The sequence below is a fragment of the Vulpes lagopus genome, chromosome 11 (genome assembly GCF_018345385.1).
Source record: "Vulpes lagopus strain Blue_001 chromosome 11, ASM1834538v1, whole genome shotgun sequence".
In the NCBI taxonomy this organism is placed as follows: domain Eukaryota; kingdom Metazoa; phylum Chordata; class Mammalia; order Carnivora; family Canidae; genus Vulpes; species Vulpes lagopus.
The window spans coordinates 33006318-33029262 of NC_054834.1; the positions used below are offsets into that span (position 1 = coordinate 33006318).

Below are 22945 nucleotides of genomic sequence, written 5' to 3' on the forward strand. Positions count from 1 at the left end.
ATTCCCATGTGGTATGAGAAATACTGTATAGTAGTAGGAGTAAACAATTGCCAAAAGATAGAAGTTAAAGTTGCAGGTATCTGGAGATGGAAGGTTCTAGAAGGCAGAGAAGCAGTTGGCAAATGAGGAGTTGGGGCAGTCCCCGAACACCTGGGTTAAGGCTGTGGGCAGGCCCACTGGGAATCAGGGTTGAGAGCAACAGCTCTGGAGTCAGATGGGGCACCTCCAGATTTGTGGGTCTTAAAGCTTATACAATTTGGGGATTCAATTTAAGAACAACGGTACAGAATTGCAAACACGAAATACACAAGTGATTTCATTTAGAATGAGAAAATCACAATGCCTTACATAATTGGGAAAGTGGGTTGTTCACAGATTTCACAAAATACAGAAAAATAATGCAATTTCACAACTGAACTTGACTCAACTCTACGACCTCCAAAGCAAATTGTCTGAGATCCATAATCTCTAAAATGCTTTCTTTTTATGTGTTTTGGCTACATATTCTTTGATCACCTTTTCATATTACAAGGACTTTACAATATTAGTTTCTATAGAGTGGAAAGATAATTCAGTCTTTCCTCTAACATGTCTGATCAAACATTTTTTAAAATAAACTTTGTTTTTTGGAACAATTTCAGATTTGCAAAAAAATATTGTGAAGACAGTAAGTTGTTCCCATATACATGATACCCACATCCCTCTTTTGGGAGCCTCTTGCTTTAATATGGTACATTTGTAACAATTAATGAAGGGATATTTTTTTTTTTACCTTTCTTTTTTTTTTAATTTTTTTTATTTATTTATGATAGTCAGAGAGAGAGAGAGAGAGAGAGGCAGAGACACAGGCAGAGGGAGAAGCAGGCTCCATGCACCGGGAGCCCGACGTGGGATTCGATCCCGGGCCTCCAGGATCGCGCCCCGGGCCAAAGGCAGGCACGAAACCGCTGCGCCACCCAGGGATCCCAATGAAGGGATATTAATACCTTGTTGTTAACTAAAGTCAATATGTTGCTCATATTTCTTTGGTTTTTGCCAAATATTCTTTTTCTGTTCCAGGATCCCTTTCTGGACACCACATTACATGTAGCTGTCAGGTCTCCTTAGGTCTTGGCTGTGACAGTTTCTCAGATTTCCCTTGCTTTTGAGGACCAGTTTTGAGGGGGACTGATCAGGGGTTTTGTAGACTGTCCTTTAATTGTGTTTTACTTAATGTTTGTCTCATAATTAGACTTGAGGTTATAGGTTTTGAGGAGGAAAACCACAGAGACCAAGTGTCATTTTCATCAAGTATTGTCAAAGGTGCATATCCTCTCCTTCCCTCCCTGTCCTCATTCTATCCTCTTTGAAAGAAAATCACTACGTGTGGCCCCCCACTTAAGTAGCAGAGAGTTATGGGGCACCTGGATGGCTCAGTCGGTTAAGCATCTGACTCGGGATCTTAGCTCAGGTCTTGATCTCAGGGTCATGAATTCAAGCCCCATGTTGGGCTCCATGCTAGGTGCAGAGCTTACTTAAAAAGAGAGAAAAGAAGCAGGGAGTTACCCTCTACCTTGAGGGCAGGGCATCTACATAAATCATTTTGAAATCTTCAACATGAAAGATTCATCTCTTCTCCCCCCACTTATGTATTTATTCAATCATTTATTTGTGTCATCATAGGTATATGGTATTTATTTCAGACTTTAGACTATAATCCAATACCATTTAATTTATATTTAATTTTTTTTCTTGCTCAGATTGTTCCCACTTCAACCATTAGAAGCTCTTTCAATTGGCTCCTATGCCTCTTTGAAATACTCCTGTCTTTATGATTATGATTAAATACTTTGTTACTTTCCGACACTGCAGAATGCTCCAGGATCATCTTGTATACTTCCTTCCCCAGTCTTAGAAGAAGCTCTGGCTCCTTTTTTTTTTTTTTTTAAGAATGGTATTAGAAACCAAGATCATAAGTACCAAGTGTACTCATTATTGCTAAGATGCACTTGCTCTAGGCTCTCAACTAACAAAATAAGGAAATACAGATGTACACACTAGCCTATATATATATGAATATTTTTGTATATAACCAACTGTATCTGTATTAAGCTGAACATTGGTTTGTACTTATGTCTCCGACCCTAAACTATTGTCTCATGGATCATCATTCTAACCTCTTCTCCATACTTATCTGTAACCTCCCACATCAATAGTGAGAAAGCTGGCATCCACTATCTACTATCTTTTGCTTGCCTAACCAGTTCCAGGTATGCAGAGAATTGTTACCGCTTACCCCTGTGGGATACAACTTTATCAGAAAGGGAGACAGAACATAAATACTCCTAACTCTAGGAGACAAACTAGGGGTGGTGGAAGGGGAGAAGGGTGGGGGGTAGGGGTGAATGGGTGACGGGCACTGAGGGGGGCACTTGATGGGATGAGCACTGGGTGTTATTCTGTATGTTGGTAAATTGAACACCAATAAAAAATAAATTTATTAAAAAAAACAACTTTATCAACTAGAGTATAGTGCTTATGTACAGCTTGATCTGGCCATGAGTCCCTCCCACTCCACTTATTCCCAAAGTTCCTTGGGTCAGCGCGTTTTTCTTCCATCCCTTTCTCTCTTTTTTTTTTAAATTTTTATTTATTTATGATAGTAACAGAGAGAGAGAGAGAGAGAGAGGCAGAGGCACAGGCAGAGGGAGAAGCAGGCTCCATGCACCGGGAGCCGGATGTGGGATTCGATCCCAGGTCTCCAGGATCGCGCCCTAGGCCAAAGGCAGGCACCAAACCGCTGTGCCACCCAGGGATCCCTCTTCCATCCCTTTCAAGACAGTTGTTTCATGCATTTTTAATGCAGTTAGATTGTTTTGTCATGTTCTGCATTCCATCCTAAGATCTCCCGGTCTCCTAAATGGTTTTTACAAATTTGTGTGTGTTAAAGTTCACTCTTTGTGCTGTGAAATGCATAGAGCAATGGATCCATGATTACAGGAACTTTGTTTTTGCCTAATGATGGTGCAGAGAAGTTTCTTTCAGATTTGTTACTTATTCTTAGCAATATCAAATACATTTTTAGGATCATCATCAAAATTGGGAAAACTCTATTGAGGTTTCATAAATGAGCTATAAGATTTGGAAGGACTTTCCACGACTTCCATCTGGTGCCATGCATTTGAAGCCCGGTTTCTTCACACCCACATATTTCTGATGCCGCAGCCCTCCCTATTTGTGTCACAACAGCAAGTGAGCCCACATAGTGGGCAGTGGAAGTATTCTTAGAAATCAGTCTTGCTTTGGAATAGCTCATAGTGTCTTAACTATACATGGAAGTATTTGGAACCACAGAGAACACTTGTGGTGTTCAATACATAACTTTTGCAAATTTGTCAAAAATATATGACCATGTGGACATAATCCCATGCCCCTTAAAAAATGAGGGGCCCCAGAAATTAAATTTATTGGCTTAATGGCAAATCTACCTCTGAGTCAGATTGACCATTCATTCATTCAACAAATATTGACTGAGCACCTAATATGTAAAAAGCTGTGCATTCAATGACAAATGAGACAGAGTCCCTGCCCTCGTGCCCTCATCAAAAACTCATGCCAGTAGAAAGAAACAGTACAGACTATCAATAAATGAACAAGTGATTTCAAAATCTTATTTGCCAGGAAGACAATTAACAAGGTGCTCTGATACAGAACAAGAGGAGTACCCAGTCTAGAAAAAATTGCTAATGAGGTGACACTTAAGCTCAGACATGAAGGAAGAAATGGAGTCAGAAATGCAAAAGAGCTGGGGAAGAGCCTTCAGGAGGAGAAATGGCAAGCTGAAATATGTTAAGGCTTGAAGGAGGTCAGGCTCCTCTGGGAAATGACGGGGCTGGAATTTAATGACAGAAGAGGAAGGACTATAATTGAGACTGCTCAGTGAGTTGGGTCAGACCTATAGCACCTTGGTGTAGACCAAGAAAGATCAAGTTGTTTTCAAAAGGCAGACAACACTGAAGTTGTTTGAACATGGGAGTGACTGATTGAGACTCTCTCTCTCTTTTTTTTTTTTTAATTTTTTATTTTTTTAGAGAGGGGGAGAGAAAGAGAGAGAGAGAGAAAGAATCTTAAGCAGGCTCCAGGTCCAGCACAGAGCCCCACAGGAGCTTGAGCACATGACCTCAAGATTATGACTCAATCTATTGAACCACCCAGACACCCCGAGACTCTCTTTCTATCAAAGAAGAGTTCAGTAAGGGAGATAGATTATAGATGCAGAGAGGAAGTAAGAAAGGAAGCAGGGAGACCGGTTTTCTGGGTTGAGAGGTGGCTTCACGGTTCCCAGACCCTGGGTAAATTCTTTAACCTGAGACTCAGTGTCCTAATCTGTGAAATGGAAACACACAGTTCTAATGCCTCTCAGGATTCTTGTGAAGACTGAATGAAGCCATGTGAGAACAACATTTATATAACACTGTGGCTGGCATACTGTAAATGCTCAAAAATTGTTAGCTATTATCACCCTTGGTATTATTATTATTGTTAGGAGCAAAGCACAGCATCGTGCTGGGAGAGAACTGGAAGTTGACAGAGCAAGGACTGAGAGATAAGGGGCCAGAGCCAAACCCCAGTTGCATAGATGCAGCCTCTGTGGGGGCAGGAGCTGGAGGGGCGACCTGGACCCACTGTTCTGAGCAGCGTAGGTGATCCGAGGTGTGAGCAGGGTGGTATCTCCTGCTCCCGGTCAGAATGATGCTGGAAACCAGGCTCACAGTAACACAGCAGATGGCCCAGGGGCTGAGGGGGGGTGCAGCAAGAATCCAGGTCTCTCAGTCTGTCCTCTGCCTGCCTACAGTGTTTCCTGATGAGACGCACACCACCTGTGACACAAAAGAGTGACCGGAACTTGGAGACCTGAGAGGGGCCAGTATCAGGCCTGTTTTCAGATTTTCTCTCACCATGCCAGGCACACCACTGAGTGGGCAAATGAGCTAGAGTCTAACACCCAAAATGATCTGAAGTTGAGGAAAATAAACATTTAACTTTTATTTATTTCTACTGCTGTCATGTTCACAGCAAGAGCAGCCAGGCAAGGAAGTAACCACTTGAACCTCTTCAATAATCATTTCTAAGTCAGGCATTTGGAGTCCCATCTTGGTCAGAAGATGCTAAGAGACCCTGGGGTTTTTACCTGCTGTCGGGTGTCCCCTCCAGGAGGGACTATGCCCCATACTGGGATACACCAATGAGCAAGACCATAGAGTAGCTACCGACACAGAGTTTACAGCCCAGTGGTGACAAATTATAAAATTACAAAACAAGAGAAAGGCTGTATGTTCTCACAGTCTGAGGGATGGATCCTTATCCAGGGGATGAGGAGGGCTGGTCAGGAAAGTTGCTTAAGACAAGCAGACTTCCCCAAGCTCTCTTTCCTGAGAAGCTTAGGCGACTCTCCTCCTCTTTCTCCTCCAGGACCTCCTCTCCTGTTCCAATTCCTCGTCCTACCTCCCTCCAAACCTGGCCAAACCCTGTCCTCCCTTTGCCTCCATCTCATCCAGTCCAGCCTAATCCTGAACCCACCCCTAGAATCTGTCTCCTTCTCATACGGATTATCTGACCCTCCCTCAACTTCTCTAATTTGTATCACCATCTTCTGGAAATAACATTTATTTTTTTCCCCCTCTCGTACCATAAAAAAATGTGTTGAGTATTTAAAATAGGTACCATGCGTTGAGCAATGTTTCACATTTACTTTTCACTTCTACCTTATGAGATATGTTCTGGTGTCTTTCTGACTTTGCAAATAAGAAAACTGAGCTGTAGGGAAATTAAGTAACTTGCCCAAGTTTACACAGGAAGTCGAAGTTGCCAGACTTGACAAGAAGTCGGTTGATTCCCAAGGCCATGTTCTTAACTATTATGCCATCCTGTCTCCAAACGATTGTGATTCGCCCTATAACTCTGGATGACCTTCACCTGGGTAGAGGGCATTTCTGACCTCATAGGGGCCCTGGAGAGGGCAGCTCTGTTCCCTGCCCCCATGGAAGGTGTGTTTTTATGCCTTAGTGGTAAATGGAGATGTTCAGCAGAAAGAAGAACAGCTCCAAGAAGACCTAAGAAGATCATCCCGGGAGCTAGACTCACCCATCTGACCTGCTGAACTGGTGGGCTGGTTGCTCAGGTCAGGAGAAGCACTAGGCAAAGCCAGGTTGTCTTCGGTGCCAGGAAAGCAGGGCAGGGGTGGGTTGTAGTTGTGTAGCCACACTCCTCACAAGGAGGAGGAACATCTGTGGAGGTGGATATTGTGACAGAGGTGAGCCAAGGTTAGAAATTCCCTTTCTGAACATTAATTTATTTACTTAGTCATCAGATATGTATTGTGCTCCTCCTGTGTTCCAGGCTGAGTCTAAGTACTGGGCATCCGGGACTGAACAAAATAGACAAATGCCCCTGCCCTGGAGAGGTTTGTTTTGTGTGCCTCTTATGGCAAAGTGAATGACTCTGTGACCAAAATGCATGTGATATGGGACACCAGCCCTGGAGATCTGGTACTGTCAAGAGCTGAGCTGTCAAAAGAACGGATCAAGCAGCAAACATTCACTGTAGGAAGCTTCTTTGCTTCATAGCAAAAGTCTGGAGTCTTTTCAAAGAGGCACTAGAGAGAGATCTCTGAGTATGTCCGTGCACAGTAGAATCTAAATCATCGAAAGGGCACTTGTGCCCAACTTTTCAGAAATTCACCTTACACAGAGAACAGGATGTTCCAATGAGCCGGTACTAATAAGGTGGCCTCATTTCTGTGTCTGATGCTTAAATACCTAGTGGAGTAACTGGTTCCACGAGTTTGTTAGTAAGGCTAGTCCAAACGTTGCAATTAACGAACCGTCTAGTAATGACAACCAGAAACGATTGTCTTTATTTTATTTTTATAAGATTTTATTTATTTATTTATTCATGAGAGACACAAAGAGAGGCAGAGACATAGGCAGAGGGAGAAGCAGGCTCACCATGTGGAATCTGATGTGGGACTCGATCCCAGGACCCCCGGGATCACGACTTGAGCCGAAGGCAGACACTCAACCACTGAGCCACCCAGGCATCCCAGTGATGGTCTTTAATATTAACTTTGTGACTCATCTTTTTGTGTATGTGTGTGACCTTGAATAAGTCATTTCACTTTTGCAAATTCCACATTCCTTTCCTGAATAAAAGGGTGCATTAAACCATTTCTAAGATTCCTTCCCACCCCGACAGAGTATTTCTGTAAGGTTTCATGACAAAAATTATTCCAGGGGATTAGGATGAATGGATGAAAAGCATGCCAGATGCAGAAAGAAAAAGCACCAAATCCACCAGAGGGTTCACTCTGAGAGCCTGGATCTGGGCATCCTTCTGGACCAGGAGCATTGGATGAGTGATTATGGAGACTGGAGGCATCGCTCACTCTGGGGAGGTTTTGTTTTCCTCCCCGAGGTCGACTGACACGCTGTTGGTGATCATTTCTATAAATGCCCAAGGTAAAGCAGCAGCACACGTATGGGGCCCTTAGAGAATGAGGTAGTCTGCAAGAGCGAGGTCCCAGGAAGCCCAAGCTTATTTCTGCAGGCATCAACACTCTCTTCTAGCATCTAACCTCTTTTCCGCAGGGCCGGGATGAGGAACACCTACTATTGTTCTGTGTTGAGCTACAGCAATACTCTGAAGCTCGTTCACAGGGGGTAGGTCTGGGCCCCAGACAACCAGACACTATTTATCTTTAAGGCTATTATGAGTTTGTTTGTTTGCTTGCTTGCTTATTTGGTTTTGTTCTTTGCTCTGCAATCCACTCTCTCATCACCCTTGCTTTTTTGTTTTGCTTTGCATTTATGTGTTTATTTTCCATCTAACTGCTTAGTTGAGGTCCCTGAAGGCACCCTGTGCTTCCTGAATGTGTGTTACCTGAGCTTTGTCGCAGCGTGTTTTTCTCAGAATGAGACTTTTTAAGCTTTCTATCAGGATGATCTACAAGGCTGATCTTCATGTGGTTACGGGGTATAAAAAAGTCTGTGTTTAGAGATCAAGACTTAATTCATGAAATAAATAACTGTCTGCTTTAATGAGTCTTTCAAAGAGGGAGCCCTGGGTACTGGGGGGTAAGAATGGGAGGGAAAATCAGATGTTGTCCAGCCAGGAAAAGTTCTTGCTCTGTGAAATGTGAAAGGCTGCCTCCTTCCTTGAGCTTCCTGCTTTCTTATCTGTGAAATGGGAATAGGAACATGCACCTCAGAGCTGTTGGGAAGTTCAAATGTGATAAAGTATCTGAGAGTACTTTGCAAAGGTCAGCACGAAATAAAATTGTAACCATTATTATGAGACAGCAGTGCACTGTAGTTTCTCATGGGCGTATCTCATCCTGTAAACTATAAGCTATTTTAGGACAGAAAGTTTGCCTTATAACCAAGGGTGACCTTCAAAATATTTAACCACTGGTACAGCATCAGCCAATTAGATGCTGCCCATAAACAGCCTGAATGCTTAGGCTAATGTTTGGACCAGGCCCTCCTAGCACACGTGGGATTCCCACAAAGGGACTGGTACAGCGCCTTGACATAAGGGATGCTCAGTGAATGGATTTAAAATATTATTTGCTTTGTGAGACATCTCTCTCTCTGTTTCCACAGGTTTCTTAGGAGCGTGTGATCTATCTCTGCCCTACTTGACTCTCCAATAGAATTATTTTTTTTCCCAAGTTCGGTTCCAGGTACTAATCCCTAAACACCTGAAGCCTCCTTTCTTTTACTTGAGTTACAGATTCATTAACCCAGACTTTTTAGAAATGTTATTATTAGAACTTTAATCACCCATGTCCTCCTTTTAAGGTCTTTCTAAAATTACTTTCTGGCAATAATAATTATGTCAATCAGGGGCCAGCCAAATATAGCTGTGGCCCTTGAGCCAAATCAAGACGGGAGTTTCCAGCTATAATCTATTATTTGGCTCTAAACGCTTGTGCTAGTTTGCCCACACTCCTTCTCTGTCCTAACCATCCTTCTTTCGGCACAAAGTGACAACACAACAACGTACCAAGTGGAGTCCTAAAGACCAGGGTAGAATGTCGACCTGAGTCTTTCTTACCATCTACTGCTATGTTGGAATCTGGGGCCAGATTCTGCAAGTCATAAGTTATAGGAATGTAAAGGAAACTATGAGACTTTAAGTAATGGGGTCTAAGTCAAGGGCAAAGGCCAAAATGTTAGTGGGGTTGGGGGATTGTGGGGGTAGTGATATTTGGGGTGGAAGAGAAAGAAACCAGGAAGCCTAGAAATAAAAAGTAGCTGACAATATGCACAGGTAGTAGGAGTTTCAATCTGAAAGATGGTCTTGGCCGAAGCCTCTTTTGGTAGGATCCAGGAGACCTTTCCAGATTAGGTGAGAGAAGCCACAGGCGGTGGAAGCACTTTAGGACTGGCCTTCCTCATTTCAGCGCCCACCCCTGTTGCTGGAGTTCTGTGACCCCATCTCCAGGCAGTATTTTATGACCTTGCTTCATCACCTCTGCTCAGTACAGGTCAACTAAGTTGTCCCTTTCTGCCTTGACATCATTCATTCATTTAGGAGAGAGTGAGGATGGAGAGAAGAGTGGATGGGAGAGCTATATGTAGAAGGGAATATCCACCAGGCTGATGAAATAATGGTCAAGTTTGGAGAGCAGGATGGGAGATAAAACACCCTCCCTGACATTTCTGGCTTGGAAGATTGTTTGAAGGGAGACACCGACTCCCTGAGGAAGGCAGGAAAGGAGCAGAAGCAAGTTTGGGAGTAAAGGTGATGAATTCAGTATGGTGAGAAGTGTCTGTGGGGTATTGGAGAGTAGGAGACTGTACAGATCAGTGGTTACCCCCAAAGTGCCTTCTCTGTGTGCCATGATGAGGAAAGGAGCCCTGCCAGAGGTAAATTAATGCTCTCCCTCTTTCAGATGGAGGAAAAAATTCAGTTGAACTAAATAGCGTGCTTAGCAATGTTGTTTGTTTGCATTCGGACACCAGCTCTTTCTCTGAATTTAGATCAGCAGCAGACAGTGTGTGGTCCCGCACTGGTCTTCCAGAAGCCTGGGTCTGGGTTGTAAGTTCAGGAGAGCCTGGGCTGGACATCCAGCAGAACACCCGCATATGATGCCCTCTTTCCTCTCCCAGAGGGGCCTGCCTCCTTCTTCACTCTCAAATCCCCTCAACACAGAACTGAGTGTTTATCACATTCCCACTTCATCTCAGAAGCAAAAGGGCCCCCTTTCACTTTCTTGAAGCTGCCGATCGCCCCTGTTCTGCTGACCCAGTCATCCATCCTCCTGCAAGACTTAGGGGTCACAGTGGCTCTCCTCCCCTCTTGTACTGCCTGTACCTCATTTCAACCAGCAAGTCAGCTCAGCCTCCACTGGCTCATGTCTTCTGTCCTAAAACAGAACAAAGGAAAAGCCCCCTGGTGCTACTGCTTCCTCCATGGAGCTCCTGGCTCCCTCCTCTTCCTCCTCTTAATCCCCTGAAAGACCCTCCTCTTAATCACCTGAAAGACGAGTCCTTGACATTGTGTCCACTGCCTCACCTCCACGGCCCCGTGGCCTCCACCTTGCTGCCTCTCTGCAATCTGGTCCCAGGTGCCCCCTCACTTCTCCGATTGCTTTTCCACAAACTCTTCTTTGTCCACTGGTGCCTAATAGACAGGACCAGTGTCTTCCTTTCCAGAGGGACTATTGACAGTGTGTTCCTGGGTAAGTTGCATCAGCTCCAGCTTCCAGCATCTTCTGCAAATGAAGAGGTTTTCGCTAGGGCTCTTGCAAGGTCTGTCCCAGGTACTGTTTGATTCCAGAAATGTTTCCTGAATGCTTTTTATGTGCAAAGTATTGATTTAGGAAGCATCAAGAAGTTTGAACTGCATGCAGAGTCGAAGTTTACCTACCACAGGCAATGTGACAACAATCGAACCAGTTTCTGCAAGTGCTTTGTGGAACAATGGCAGTGTGCTGGGGGGTTCTCCAGAGACACAGAACCGACAGGACTTATTTAGATATACAGAAGAGGAGATTTACCATAGGATTGGCTCACGGGGTTATGGAGGCCGAGAAGCCCCACAAAGTGGGAGGTGGAGACTCAGGAAAGCTGGTGATGAAATAAAATTCAGTCCAACTTCAAAAGCCTGAGAACCCACCTCGTGGTGGGATGGGGAGGTGGAGAAGTCATCCCTGGTGTAAGTCCTGGAGTCAGGAGGCCAGAGAACCAGAAGCTCTGATGTTTTGGGGCAGGGGGAGAGAGAAATTAGCTCTTTTCCACCTTTTGATTATTTTTGGATCCTCAACGGATTGGATAATACACATCCCTGAGGGCTTTTTTCCTAGCTGCTGATTCAAATGCTAATCTCTTCTGAAAACATTGGTCACAAACCACACCCAGAAATAATGTTTATCAGCTATCTGGGTGTCCTGTCCCAGTCAAGTTGACACATAAACTTACCCATCAAAGGGCAGCATATAAATAAGCCAACAAATAAATATGATCCGGGCTGCTCGTTTTTATTTAGCCAGTGGGCAGCTGTTCACTGAGCACCTACTCTGTCGGGCATAATGCTCGCTGCACAAATGTCATCATTCTTTCTAATCCTCACAAACCCCTGGAAGCAAGTGCTTTTATTCCCATTCCAAAAACCAAACCAAGGCTCAGAAGGGATCAGGAGTGTTCACACGTGAAAACAGGAGATGCTGGGATTGTACTTTGTGGTCTATTTATTCATGTACTTTCTGGCTTAATGTCTGTTTTTTAAACTTTAAGCTCTTTAAGGCAGGGAAGGTGTTAACTTTTGTTCACCACTGAATCCCTAGCACCTAAAAGACACAGAGTAGTTTATGGATTAAGTAATCAATAAATTGATCAAATTAAAATCCAGGGTCTCTTGGTTCTAAAGCCCATGCTCTTTTTGCCAAGAGACTTGGTCCCTTATGAAGAATCTCTGTATGTCACAGGCTTTTTGGGGAACACAAGGGAACCCCATCAGTGAATTTTTGAGAGGGTTTCTATGTCATTTTGGGCTAGGCCTTGCCAGACAGCACACACCCTGACTGATAGGACCCAAGATGGCTGGGTAGTCAGATGACCCATCTTTAAGGGGTGGAAAGAGGGATGCAGAAACAAACACTACAGCAATGAGAGCCGTGGAGCTGGATTCAGGGGCACCTGGGTGGCTCCGTACGTTGAGCATCTGACTCTTAATTTTGGCTCAGGTTATGATATTGGGGTCATGGGATCCACCCTGTGTCCAGCTCTGTGCTGGGTATGGTGCCTGCTTGGGCTTCTCTCTCTCCCTCTGCACCTCCCCGCTTTCCTTACCACCCTTATCCCACTCCTGCATTCTCTCTTCCTCTAAAACAAACAAACAAAAAGATGAATTCAATGCTTGGTGAAAAAGAACCAAAAGAGTAGAGAATTCAGTCCCTTGCAAAAACATCTAGGGCAGGCTCTGTTGATCTGGAGCAGCACTCTCCAACAGACACTTAATGTCAGCCACAAATGCAAGCAATATATGTTATTGGAAATTTTCTGGTAACTCCATTTAAAGAAAGTAATTGTAAGTGAAGAAAGTGAAAGTAATTGTAACATATTTCATTTAGCTCCATATTTCTAAAGTGTTATTTTAATATGTAATCAAGATGAAATTATTCATCAATTATTTTATGCCTTTTGTCCTGCCGAAATCTTCAAAACTTGGTATGCATTTTATACTTAAGAGTCAATGGAAGGGAAAAGAAATGTTGGGAAATATCAGGAAGGGAGACAGAACATAAAGACTCCTAACTCGGGGAAACAAACTAGGGGTGGTAGAAGGGGAGGAGGGCGGGTGTTGGAGGGGAATGGGTGACGGGCACTGAGGTGGACACTTGACGGGATGAGCACTGGGTGTTTCTCTGTATGTTGGTAAATTGAACACCAATAAAAATTAATTAAAAAAAAAAAAAAGAGTCAATGTTAGGGATCCCTGGGTGGCTCAGTGGTTTAGCGCCTGGAGTCCAGGATTGAGTCCTGCATCGGGCTCCCTGCATGGAGCCTGCTTCTCCCTCTGTCTGGGTCTCTGCTTCTCTCTATATATATATCTCTCATGAATAAATAAATAAAATCTTAAAAAAAAAAAGAGTCAATGTTAATGCAAACTAGCCCCAGTTGAAATGCTCAAACAGCCACACGTGGCTGGCGGCTACTGAATTGGGCGGTCTGGGTCCAGATGTGCGATCTGTGGACTGGCTCCATCAAAATCCCAGGGAAGTATGTTAGGAAATGTTGAGTGGCAGGTCCCACCCCTGACCCAGTATTTTAACAAGAAACCCTGGTGATCCGCATAAACTTAGAGTTGGAGAAGCTCTGGTCTAGAGAAAATCTTCCCAGTCTACTAGAATCTGGGGAGGATGAAGCAGAGTTGGTAGATTCGAGATCAAGCTCCTCACACATTTCTGATAAAGAGCCAGGGAAACAGAAAACAAGACACAGCTGCAGAAATAGAGCACACTTTTGTCTTCGAAGTGGTTTCGTGAGCTGTGACGTCTGTATTTTGAGAGGTCAACTCTTCATGCCCTTACGCTGAGATCTTATAATGATCCAATTGCACTTTTATTACCTTGGAAGTGCAAAAGTAACAAGAATTAAGTAACTGCAATATTAATTCTGTGATTTAAAATGGCTCTTTCTTAGTACATGATAGAAAATTGGGAAAGCAATCTGTACTTACTATGGAAACTCCTGACAGGCTCCAATTTCAGGATGTTTGGATAAAGATTAAATATGCATCTGGGGGAAAGCAAACATATTCATATCTTTCTTCCTTTGGGCTAAATGGACGCAAATCAGGGGATCAGAAACATTAACTTGGAGTTATTTTTATCTTTCCAATCTCTAGATTGCTTTAGACTCCCAAAGCCAGAAGCCTCACTGGATTTTCTACATTTTCCTAACAAATTGTGGAGGGTGGGGCAGGGTGGGGTGGGATATTTGTTTTCCCTCTGCATCAGTTATCCTATCTTAGATTATTATTTTTTTTATTTTATTTACTTATGAGAGAGAGAGAGAGAGAGGGAGAGAGGCAGAGACACGGCAGAGGGAGAAGCAGGCTCCATGCAAGGAGCCCCATGTGGGACTTGATCCCAGGTCTCCAGGATCACATCCTGGGCCCAAGGCAGGTGCTAAACCACTGAGCCACCCAGGGATTCCCTTAGAATAAAATTTTAAAAAAGATTTTCTATCTTAGATTTATTGAGGGTGTCCTTATTACTTTTTCACTAGTTTTAAACTCTTGGACATTAAGGTACTCAGATGAAGATGCACTCAATTGTGTCTTTAGTAATTCAGGATAGGAAAGGAGATGTGTTAACATGTGACAAAATGTTCATTTCCCAGGCTTTCCTCTTCTTTGCCCATAAAAGGAAAGAAAGGTGTATTGATCAGGGATGTCCAGAGAAATAAAATCAAAAGGTATATGTTTATATATAGAGAGAGATTTATTTTAAGGAATTGGCTCATGCGGTTAGGAAGGCTGGCAAGTCCAAAATCTGCAGGATGGGTTGGCAGACTGGAGACCTAGGAAGAGCCAACGTTGCAGTTGAAGTGTGAAGGCCAGCTGTTGGTAGAATGCTCTCTCGCCTGAGGGAGATAAATCTTTGTTCCATTGATGCCTTCAACTGATTAGATGAGGCCCACCCACCTACATTATGGGGAATAATCTGCTTTACACAAAGTGTCAGTGTCAGTCTTATCCCATCCACATAGAAACATCCAGAATCATGTTTGACTATCTTGGCACCAGAGCCCAGCCGAGTTGACACATGGAATTAATCATCAGAGGCGAAGATCACAGTAGCTTAAACACTAGAGGGATAAAGCTCTGCATCCTCGTAGGACAGAGGCACAATCTGCTCCCTATACTGTGGGATCAGGGAAACTTGTCTTTGGAGTTGTCCCAGGTTCAAATACAGTGGCTCTGGGCATGCACTTGAACATCGCAGAATGTCCTTGGGTCAGCTTTCCCAGAGGGCAGGGACTAGCTGCTTACATTTTCTAGGCCCCTGGGCCGGGCACAGGAGCTGTGTGCTGCTGCCTGAGTCAGAGCTGTCCCTTGGAGATACCTCGAGACCCAGAGCCCTACTGCTTGCTTCCCACCCCAGGTGGGAGGGGGGCCCTGTATCGGCCAGAGACTACCAGATTCCACGTCAGTGCTCCCATGTTTTGGCTGCAAAACATTCAAAACTGCTTGCTATGGCCAAATTCTCTTGCTTGTGAAAACAAAAATGCCTGGAATCGGCAACATTTCCTCTCCTTGTCTACTCTTTGCTCTCTCTCTGCCCAAGCACACACTCCCCAAACCTGCAGTCAAAAATACAAGCAAAAAAATGATAAACAAGACAAAAATCCCCAGCCATCTCTGTCTTCCTTTTGCCTTCTCTCCTTCCTTCTTTTGGTCCTTTTCCTCTTCCTTCCACAACTAATTCTGGTGATTGGAGGGCAGGAAGTGGGGAAGCAGAAGTTTGACCTTCAGGAAAGGAGTCCAAAATGCTGGGCTGGCTGGAAGCAACCATCAGTGGAATATGCTGGATGATCTGGACAGGTAAAATGTCTAAGTCTCCAATTTTTTCATCGAGTTTCTGGAGAACTCATGAGGCTTGGGACGATGCATGGAAAAGGGAATCAGAATCTGTGGCATTTCTGTTCCGTGAAGAATATAGAGAAAACACTTCATTGGACTAATCCAATTTAAATGATCCTAGCTCCTAGGAATAGGCAGTGCAAAAGGAAGCATTGGTGGTGGCTAAAAATCCCCTGTGAATTGTGCATCTCACTGTGCTCCTTAGAAAGGGGACTCCGTTGCTCAGCCACACTTGCCTGCTATGTCGCAGGCTCCGTGTGTTGGCAGATGAATGAAGCACAGTGCCACCTCTGCGTGGCCACCTTCTGATCCAATCTATTTATCTTCTTTAAATTGTAAATTTTTTGTGAACTGGAAGTTTATGGCATCAATATATTTTTCTTCCCTAAGATTCCTACTTGAACTACAAATCTAGCCGACACCAAGAGGGATTTTACTCTTACTTGTGAATAACGTGCAGTGACTCGACCTGACCTGACCTGACCTGCATTCATTTGATCATCTACTACATGCCTGGGTGTTCCAGTGGGCTTAGTTCTCAGCCCACGGTGGACACTTCAATTCACCCAGAAGGGGACCCTTCCACCACATTTGTAACATTCTTAGTGCTTGCAGACCTAGAATGTAATTCTGAAGTGGTTGCTTTATCCATCACATAAATCAGGGGCAAAACTGAACATCCCCCATGGGGCACCCAAGGGGACATGAGCCACCTTCACAGAACGCTAGAAACAGGACTCCTCAGGTCATCGGTCCCCATATAGTTCAGAACCGGAGCAGCAAGTTTTTAAGACCACATCACCCATTCCTGGCAGGATGAAGGACTTGTGGGCTTCCAGACACAGGTCTGGATGAAATGCCTCTTTCTGGAAAAAAGGTATTCAACAGCATCAGTGATATGCCAGAAAACGAACACTGGTTGAGCTGCCCCTCCCGGAGAGGAGCACATGGAAACGGATACTGTTGAATGCTACAAAAAGGAAGATGTTGAAAGAGAAAAGGAACATGCCTTCGTTCTGCTGAAACTCGGTGAACAAGAAGGGGGAAATTTTCCAGAGCCTGGAAGACGATCCCAGTGCACAGAGTGCTGACAGATACAAAATTCGAGTACGATATGGATCATAATGAGATGGATGGTAACGAGAAAGATGTTGATATTTGCATTGAAGCCAGGAGAAAAAGAAATTGGAGTTAAACCATGAATGGGAGAATGTGGCCAGCAGAGGGATGCGCAAGCAATGGGGTTCCATGGGGAGAGACACTTGGTAAATATCTGCATTAGTAATTCAGAAGAGGGATGGATTTAGGGACTTTGGAGGGGCCTTAACTTCTCCCTGTGGCAGGAGGCCCAGATCAGTAGCTTCAAAGGCATCAGATGAGCCTGGGTGTGCATCAAGGGAGAAACATAAGAAAAATGCGTAAGAAAAATGCTCAGTTCGTTGCTCTGATCGTTTATTCATTCACCGGGCACTTGCTGAACTCACTTGTGCCAGGCGCTGGGAAGGGACGGTGAACGAGTTGAGGTCTGGGTAATGCAGCTGCCCTAGGCTCTTCCATGCTGCCTGCAGCAGTGACCAAAACACGGACCAAGTTTAGAGCTCTACCTGGGAGCATTCTGCAAACAGGGGAGGTTTTGATCCCATCCCAAACGTGAAAGATCCAGCAGAGAGGGAGACCATGTGAGGACCTAAGGGACTCTGAGAAGTTTCAGGAGAAAGCAGAGGAGAAAACCCCAGCAAATTCTCACAAAGAGGCAATTAAAAATATGCTGGCAGTCTGGAGGCGGAGGGGGATATGATAAAAGTTTATAAAATCACAGAGAGAGTGAATTAAATCACACAGAATGGTTAAAAGCAGATGTTCTGGCGCCGGATTGTCTGGGTTCAAATGTTGCCTCTGCTGCTTTGTAGCTGAGTGACCCGGGGCAGATTCCTTACCCGTCGTCTGTATTTCTGTTTCCTCATCTTTCAATTAAGGCTAATAAAAGGAGGCTTTCTTACAAGCCGGGATGTGGGTGTGAAGCTTTAGATGAGTTAATGTGCATAGATCACTCACGGCAGAGCTGGGCACAGAGCGAAACAAAACCTGGTGCCTGTTATTACCACTTTCCCAAATGCAAGATTTGTAAAGGTGGTTCAGGCCCTGTTTAATTGTTAATTAATTATTTATTATTTATTTATTTTTAATTTAATTTAATTTATTTTATTTCTTTGTTCAGGCCCTGTTTAATTGTAAAGATAAGCACGGCACATGATGACACAGGGGGGACGAGAAGGAGCGTGCTCCATCCGGGAGCAGCGCAGGTGTAACCCATTAAAGGGTCCTGAGGATGTTAGGCTAATTCCTGGGTTAGGTGTGAGACCTGACCCACGTTGGAGGGGCTTTACCTCTTGTCTCTGCGGCCCACCAGGTACCTTCACAGCTCTCAGTCACAGCCTCCTGGGGTTGAGCCACTGTGGGTCTGACGGCATTTGCTAATGAGAAAAGGATTGCTCAGCCTGGCAAAGGGGGAGATGTTAAGTCTTTGATGTAGCAACACGTAGTAATAAGAGGCCATCCATAGAAGAGCAACATGTTGCTGGAAACCAATCGCCAGTGAGTTTTTTGTTTGGTATTTTCATAAAGAAACAAAGCTTGTGTCAATGATCCACACACTCGGGGCCTACTAGCCAGAGTTGCCTTTTGACAAAAAGCAGGAGGCATTTCTGAGGTCACAAATGGAGGGGACGAAAAGCTAACTGCTTGGAAAGGGGATTGGCTCCCCTCAGTTGAGACAGGGGGTTTATTGATTTCCCAATGGGTTAGTCACTTCCTCTACTGTAGAGGCCATGCTGGGCCTTGATGTGAAGTGGAGGTCAAGTCCTGAGGTCAAGCATGGCTTCTTCGGCCAGGTCATCTCCATTCCCTAGGCCTCAGATGGATTTATCCGTAAAATGGTGCACCAGGGTTAAAACAAAACAAAATAAAACACCAACCAGAATCCTTTCTTCAAAGGAAATCTTACCTCGGAGTCTCAGGAATAGAAGAATACATCTCAAGTCGGGGGTGAGGGGTGGGAGCATGGTCTCAGAGCTCCTCTAGCTCACCACCAGGACTCTTGTTTTACTCGTCCCCTGGCAATGGTGTCTCCACTCCCTGTGGCTCATCCTAACACAGTTTGAAAACTACTGGCCTAGATAAGCTCTAAGTCCCGTTCAAGTCTAACATTCTGTGGTTCTAGTGCCTTTGGCACCAAAGTGACCTCAAATCAAAGGAGCTCTAGAACAGCACTGCTCATAAAAATATGCAAAGTGCAGGAGCCTTTTCAAAGTTCCTAAAAGCTATAGTCTAAAAAGAAAAAAGAAACAGGTAAGATTAATTTCATTAACATATTTACCGGGACATATCCAAACAATTCAACATGTAATTGATGTAAACATAATTGAGATATTTCACATTTTTTTACATGAGGTTTTTAAAATCTCACGTGCAGATTAAACCAACAGCACATTTCAGTTCCTATTTGCCACATTTCCAGTGTTCAGTAGTCAACACATGGCAAATGGCTACTGCACTGGAAAACACAGATACAGACCTTGCGTGGCTCAGAGCCTTTTCTAGTCGCAGGTGCAACCTACTCATGGCTTTAATGAGAAACATCGGCAGGCCCCCTGTTTCCAAACTCATGGATAGTGAGACAAGCAGATGGCTGGCTTCTGTCTCCATCACCCCCACTAAACAGGGCAGTGTCACCTCTTTTTTTTTTAAGATTTTATTTATTTATTCATGAGACACACACAGAGAGAGACAGAGAGAGAGAGAGGCAGAGACACAGGCAGAGGGAGAAGCAGGCTCCATGCAGGGATCCCAACACGGGACTCGATCTCAGGGATCTGGCCCTGGGCTGAAGGCAGTGCTAAACCGCAGAGCCAACCGGGCTGCCCCAGTGGTCACCTCTTTTAAGGGATCTTTCTCACTAGGCTTTCTCTGGGCCTGGAAAGTGCTTTGGGATGCTTCTCCAGGCTGGCCTCAATGACCTCAGCTGCTCCACACCTCACTGTTCTATCCCTCAGCTCATGCCCCACTTCTTGTGGATTTATTATCACTTTACAACCTGTGGTTTATTATTTCTAAGTTTCCTTTAAGCCTTTCTCTGCCTTAATTCTAGTACCTCCAAGAATCCACCCTGACCTTGAGGATTATTTTGAAAGCCCAGCTCCCATAGCCATCCTACCTTCTGCCATTATGCAAGTGAAGGGAGTCATTTAATTAATATATTTCTCAATTGTTGGCCTAAATTATATCTTATATGTTGGCCTAAATTACCTTCATCTTTTGGATTTAACACATAGTGCGTTGCATCAAAACAGTATTTTCCTTAGGATGTTTGTTGGAACAAAGTTATGGCTCAGCATAATCCTGATAGAACACTCAGATACAATGAAGATGCTTTGCTGTTTCTTTGGGACTAAAATTGAACATTAAGGCTTTGCTGGCTATTTGTAGAGAGATCAGGTTCATAGCCATTGGCTGGCTGGTATTACAAATTTCAATCTAAGAGCAGTACTTCAGATAGTGTTTTCACATTTATGACTCAAAAAAAAGAAAAAAAAAAAACAACTCCAAAACAAAATCACCTCTTTTTATACAAAAAAAGCTCAGAAGTGTAGCAACTGAAAAAATATCCATCTGTAATTTGTTTTCTACCACTCTATGATTTGAACATAAGTTATACCTTTAGAGATGCTTAATTAACAAAAAAAATTACATGTTTATATATGTTAATGATCTGGTAATTTTTCCATGTTTCACGTTTGATAAATGATGAGGAATGTTGCCATTTTTCCTAATTTTTCAGCTTGGATGGCTTCGACTCTTAGTCAACTAAATTATGATAACCCACTAGTTTGAAAGCATAATAAAATAATCATCTCATTAAATGAGTTAAATTTGTTTCTCAAGTGACATTCCCCTCCTGGGTCTGTGGGAAAGCTGTTATAAACTCTTCCGCAATTGTATAAATCCCTACTTTGTTTGGGCTTAGATAGTGAAGCATTAGCCATGAATTCATAATCTAGAGATCACAAGTGCTTTTACACAGAGGCACCCAGTTTCTGGAAGCAAGGACAATGCTTTTTGACTGAATGCCTTTTATCAGCAGCATCATCATGGTGTCCCCTCCCGACCCCCCCCCTCCCCACACACACACACCAGGACTTTTCCCTTTTTCTTCTGGGCTGGGTGTTACCATTTTGCAGATAAATGAACAATGTCTCTGGATGAAGACACTACAGATGAGAGTCAGAATCAGGTCTTATCTCCAGAATTTTCTAACCCCGAATTAGTGAACATTTTTTCGATAATTTTCTATGGTTAGGGAAAGGCAAGCTATTAAAGCTCCAAATAGACCCAGGGTACACCCTCTGGGAACTTCTTTTCTGGTTTCTATGAAATTACTCAGATTCCAAATTATTCCTTGGCCAGGGCCTACTGATGATCCCCAAGGCATTAGGACCAAAGGCTGTGTCCGAAGTACTCATTAGTTATCATTAAGGGAGCGAACGTGGATGTGTATTGGTGTGTGAACGCAGAAGGGGCTCCCCAAAACCCTTTCCTTTTTTAAAGATGATTGTATGCATTTCCTGCACGTGGAAAACACGGGTGTGGAAGCTGAACCGTGTATGTGCATGCACATGTGTAAAAAAGTATACATATCCCCTCCCTCCCCAACAGAAGGGGATTTCTCTTAGAAGCTCTTTGAGCGTGGCCATCCTTTGGCAACTCCTGATTTCAGATCTGCCCTTAAAGCAATTATACGAATATGTCGCTGCCACTTAGCTTACTTACTCAGACAGGCGTGGAGCCCGAAGCATGTCTCCAAACACCTTCAATCTAGTAATAGAGAAAACTCATAGCCGAGTATCCTATAGTGCCCCTCATGTAAGACTCTACTGTCCCTTATCAAACTCCTCCGCGCCTGCAGGCGAGGGAAGAGGGAAAAGCTCTTATTCTTTAGGGTCCTTTGATGCAGGCTCCCCGCAGGTAGCATCTCCACCCCTCTGCGTACCCCAAGACAACTTTCCCGCAGTTTCTCTGAGATTTTCCAGGCGCAAGCCAGCCTGCTTCCCGCCCCCCGCCCCCCGCCCCCCAGTCTCTTCCTCGGGATGGGACGCGACCAAAAAAAAAAAAAAAAATGTCTGGAAAACCCAGAGCGGCGGCGCCGCCCCCTCGACCTGGGCGGGTGGTTTACCCTCCGCTCCGGCTGCTTCTCCGCCCGCCGCGGTGTCCCAGGAGCGCGGGGCCCGCGGGCCTGCGCTCGCCCCGGGGCCGCGCTGGGGGGGGCGGGGACCCTGCGCGCACTGCGAGCCCCGCGACCGCCCGGCTACTGCGCGCGCTCCCTGCAGCTTCTGGCCGGGCCGCGGGCCGCCGCCTCTGAGCAGCCCTCCGTGCGGCGGGCCGAGCCCCGGGAGGCCGGCGGGGTCGGCGGGGGCGTGACCGCGCGCAGCTGCAGGCGGGCCGGAGCGCGCCGCTGCCGCGCGGGGTGGCACCCGGAGGGGCAGCGACATCTGCGGGCGGAGGACGCGGGGAGCAGCCCGGCTGGGCGGGCCCGGCTTCCCGGCCCCCGGCTTCCCGGCGCCCCCAGCGCGTGGTGGGCGCTCGCGGGGCCCCGGTGCAGGAGCGGCTCCCGGGCTGCGCGCTCCCGCCGCTCCCGCCGCTCCCGCCGCTCCCGCCGCTCCCGCCGCTCCCGCCGCTCCCGCCGCAGGCTGCCCGGCGACCGCCGCGGATCTCGGGTTAGGGTCTGTCGAAGCACCTGGAGCGCCTGGGCGAGCCGGCTCCCCGCCGGGGACGGAGTCTGCTCCGGGACCCGCCCTCGGAAAGTTGCTCCGACTCTTCCGATCCTTGGTCCCGAGTAGGAGGGAAAGAGAAAGCGCGATCCGCACCCCCGGGGCCGGGGCACGCGGGGGGCTCCGGGCCCAGGGACCCAGCCGGTTTGAGCCGGAGCAGCGATCCGGCCCATTGACACTTCGGCCCCGGAAAGGGTTAACTGCATCCAGCCGGTTCGGTTTACATGTAAATAGAGAGCAGCTGCTCCGCGCGGGCCCCGGCTGGCCCTTTTAAGTTTTTGATTGGTTGCCAATGACATCACCGCCCGCGTTCTAACACCGAGGACCCGGAGCGGCGTCGGATAAGCCCTCCTTAAAGAGACGAGGCCCCGCCCCCGGCCCCGCCCCGCCCACTGCCCATTGGCCGCGGGCCGCGGCGAGGTAGCGGTCGGCTTTCTCCGGCTTCCTATTGGCCCGACGTGCCGTCGCTCGGCAGCCGGCCCGCCCCCTCA

The 22945-nt window shown here is 45.7% G+C and overlaps 1 protein-coding gene across 1 annotated transcript; it reads right to left on the reverse strand.

Annotated features, from left to right (window-relative positions):
• Nucleotides 1-14475: 14475 nt before the first annotated feature.
• LOC121501714 lies at nucleotides 14476-22877 on the reverse strand. The gene is made up of 2 exons (XM_041774033.1): nucleotides 17115-22877; nucleotides 14476-17011 (listed from the first exon to the last, which is right to left on the reverse strand). The coding sequence occupies exon 1, from the start codon at nucleotides 22751-22753 to the stop codon at nucleotides 21992-21994; it is 762 nt and encodes a 253-aa protein (XP_041629967.1). The 5' UTR covers nucleotides 22754-22877; the 3' UTR covers nucleotides 14476-17011; nucleotides 17115-21991.
• Nucleotides 22878-22945: the final 68 nt, after the last annotated feature.

Bases quoted from the DNA above. Each gene is read 5' to 3' on its own strand.
- LOC121501714 (XM_041774033.1), bottom strand. From the start codon at position 22,753: ATGTCATTGGCAACCAATCAAAAACTTAAAAGGGCCAGCCGGGGCCCG.